Genomic DNA, 3158 nt, shown 5'->3' on the forward strand with positions numbered 1-3158 from the left:
TTTTTTACAAATATTACATTTAAATAAGCAAAATTCATATTTAATTATTTATTTGTAAGTTATTTTGTTAAATATAGTAATAACATAGTAAAAAAATACAAAAACTTTAAATCTTCGCACTTTTACTCATTAATAAAAAGTTTTTGTTCAGATACAATCGGGTTTTAGTTAAAAAAAAAATATCTATTACTGTTAAACAAGCTACTAGAATGCATTTGGGAGGTTATTCAAAATAATAATAATAATAGTAACAACAACAACAAATTAAATTACACACATTTTTTATAAAATCTAAATCTTATATGTATATAGTAGTAATAGTAATAATCATACAATTATCAGTGCCCTTAAGAGGTATATTTTAAGATATTATGGTTGCATGTAAAGGCTAAACTCACTGTATGTGCATTGTTGATCTTCTTAATATCCCAGTGTCCATCTCCAGAGCAGGTCAACACTGAAATGGCACCGTCTGAGCTGCCACAGGCCAGAAACAAGCCGAAGTCATACGGTCCCCAGCAAACTGAGTTCACTGCGGGAGAACAAAGGGAGTGTGATTATCCACAGCGGGATGCACTTCTGTGTCCCAGTGTTTGATACAAGAGTCAAAAGCGTGAAGTTACCGGACGAGTCGTGGCCTGTGTATTCATACATCTTGTCCCAGGTGCCGTTCTCCTCCTTCCAGATGATCACCTTCCTGTCGTAGGAGCAGGATGCCAGGATGTTGCCGTACATGGGGTGAGCCCAGGCCACCTGCCACACTGGACCCTCATGACTGCCCAAAGAGATGGAAAGAATTCAAATAAAAGAACTACAAATAAACTAATTAGAACTAATAAGACATTAGCCACGTTATCAATCACAAGTCACCCTTAAACTAGAGTTTTAGTTTATGATAAAAGTAAATTATTATTTTTTTTTTTATTAAATTGTAATGATACCAGTAAAGCACTTTCTTTAATGCCCATTTGATGCTTTTGTCAGCCATATCTTCGAATTATTTTGGGTTTTTCCAGCCAATACAAATATGTGTGTTGTTTTTCTAGTTTTACATTTCTGTTAAAAGCTAATTTATTAACTATGGCTTTTAATTCCTCGGGCAATTAATTATTAGATGTGAATTTGTTTCATGTCTATGCCCACTCTCATTCCTTTATTTTCTTTGATGTACAGCAGAATTAAACCGCTTTATATTCATTTATTTTATATATACTCTTTCTGACAACACTGAAATATGCACACAAAAAAAATCAAATTTATTATTTAATTTACTGAGTTCAATATTTTTAATCAATTGACAACACTAAATATAATACATAAATGTAAGAGGTTTTATTGATTGATGGTTTGTTTCACTTTTGGTTGTTTTAAATGTATTGAATTTTTACTTTTATTTAAAATTGTTGATAAAAACCTGGAAAAACGTTGAACTGTGTTTACATACTTATTCCACAGTTTTTTTTTTGTTTTTTTTTAATAATAATTGGTTTCTTTCTCATCTACACTGAATAAAATTATAAACGCAACACTTTTGTTTTTGCCCCCATTTTTCATGAGCTGAACTCAAAGAGCTAAGACTTTTTCTATGTACACAAAAGGCCTATTTCTCTCAAATATTGTTCACAAATCTGTCTAAATCTGTGTTAGTGAGCACTTCTCCTTTGCTGAGATAATCCATCCACCTCACAGGTGTGGCATATCAAGATGCTGATTAGACAGCATGATTATTGCACAGGTGTGCCTTAGGCTGGCCACAATAAAAGGTCACTCTAAAATGTGCAGTTTTATCACACAGCACAATGCCACAGATGTCGCAAGTTTTGAGGGAGCGTGCAATTGGCATGCTGACTGCAGGAATGTCCACCAGTTTTGAATGTTCATTTCTCTACCATTAGCCATCTCCAAAGGAAGAGAGAATTTGGAGGATGCTCTGGATTGGTGTATACGACAGCGTGTTCCAGTTCCTGCCAATATCCAGCAACTTCGCACAGCCACTAAAGAGGAGAGAACCCACATTCCACAGGCCACAATCAACAGCCTGATCAACTCTATGCGAAGGAGATGTGTTGCACTGCGTGAGGCAAATGGTCGTCACACCAGATACTGACTGGTTTTCGGACCCCCCCGGACCCCCCAATACAGTAAAACTGCACATTTTACAGTGGCCTTTTATTGTGGCCAGCCTAAGGCACACCTGTGCAATAATCATGCTGTCTAATCAGCATCTTGATATGCCACACTTGTGAGGTGGATGGATTATCTCGGCAAAGGAGAAGTGCTCACTAACACAGATTTAGACAGATTAGTGAACAATATTTGAGAGAAATAGGCCTTTTGTGTACATAGAAAAAGTCTTAGATCGTTGAGTTCAGCTCATGAAAAATGGAGGCAAAAACAAAAGTGTTGCGTTTATAATTTTGTTCAGTGTATATAGTCTTTTTAAACTTGAATAACTACTTAATTAAAAGCATATACTTCATTGAAAAATACTTGAAGAATATATTTAACTGTTGTAATGCATATTTGTTTACAGTTACATTAGCATATACGTTTTTAGCGGTCTCAAAATTGTATCAGTTTATTTTACAATTATTTATCACACAATAAACTGCATTCAATATTTTAATCAATTGATAGCCCAAATTATAATATTAAACTGCACAAATAGGTTTATGTATGTATTTATTACAATTGATTACTTTAATTGTTTCTTTAAAATTGTATAATTGTTTCTTTATCTATTTTCAACTGTATCTTTATATTTACATTTAAATATTTTAATATCTTGTTTAAAAATATGTCCATTTGCATAGAGAATAGTTACATGATCCAGTTCTTGTCTCCTGAAGTTTTAGTTTCATTATGGTATCTTTGAAGCCCTAGTTTTATTTCCTCACCCCCTCAGATCAGCCACGAGGATCTGCCCCCCGTTTTTGACGTCAAAGATCTTCACAGAGCGATCAGAGGAGCAGGTGGCCAGTCTGGTGCCGTAATAGTCCATCTGAGCATCATGCTGAAAACACAACCACAAAACAGAGTTAAAACGCTAGCAAAGATGCAGTAGAGGTAAAGGAGGAGACAGAACGGATGGAGACACTCACGATCATATCCTCATGTGAGGTGTCCACTGTGTTAATGACTGAAACCTGAAAGACAAG

At 34.8% G+C, this 3158-nt stretch overlaps 1 protein-coding gene across 1 annotated transcript in view; it reads right to left on the reverse strand.

Moving 5' to 3' along the window:
• LOC107562731 (protein SEC13 homolog) overlaps positions 1-3158 on the reverse strand; it is a 15052-nt gene extending 11894 nt beyond the window's left edge. The window contains exons 1-4 of the mRNA XM_016247432.1: positions 3102-3158; positions 2898-3013; positions 624-775; positions 399-532 (exon numbers count right to left, since the gene is read on the reverse strand). Coding sequence (XP_016102918.1) covers positions 399-532; positions 624-775; positions 2898-3013; positions 3102-3107 — 408 coding nt within the window. The 5' untranslated portion in view covers positions 3108-3158. The remainder of the gene's footprint in view (positions 1-398; positions 533-623; positions 776-2897; positions 3014-3101) is intronic.

The sequence above is a fragment of the Sinocyclocheilus grahami genome, unplaced genomic scaffold (genome assembly GCF_001515645.1).
Source record: "Sinocyclocheilus grahami isolate Dianchi unplaced genomic scaffold, SAMN03320097.WGS_v1.1 scaffold835.1, whole genome shotgun sequence".
NCBI lineage: Eukaryota > Metazoa > Chordata > Actinopteri > Cypriniformes > Cyprinidae > Sinocyclocheilus > Sinocyclocheilus grahami.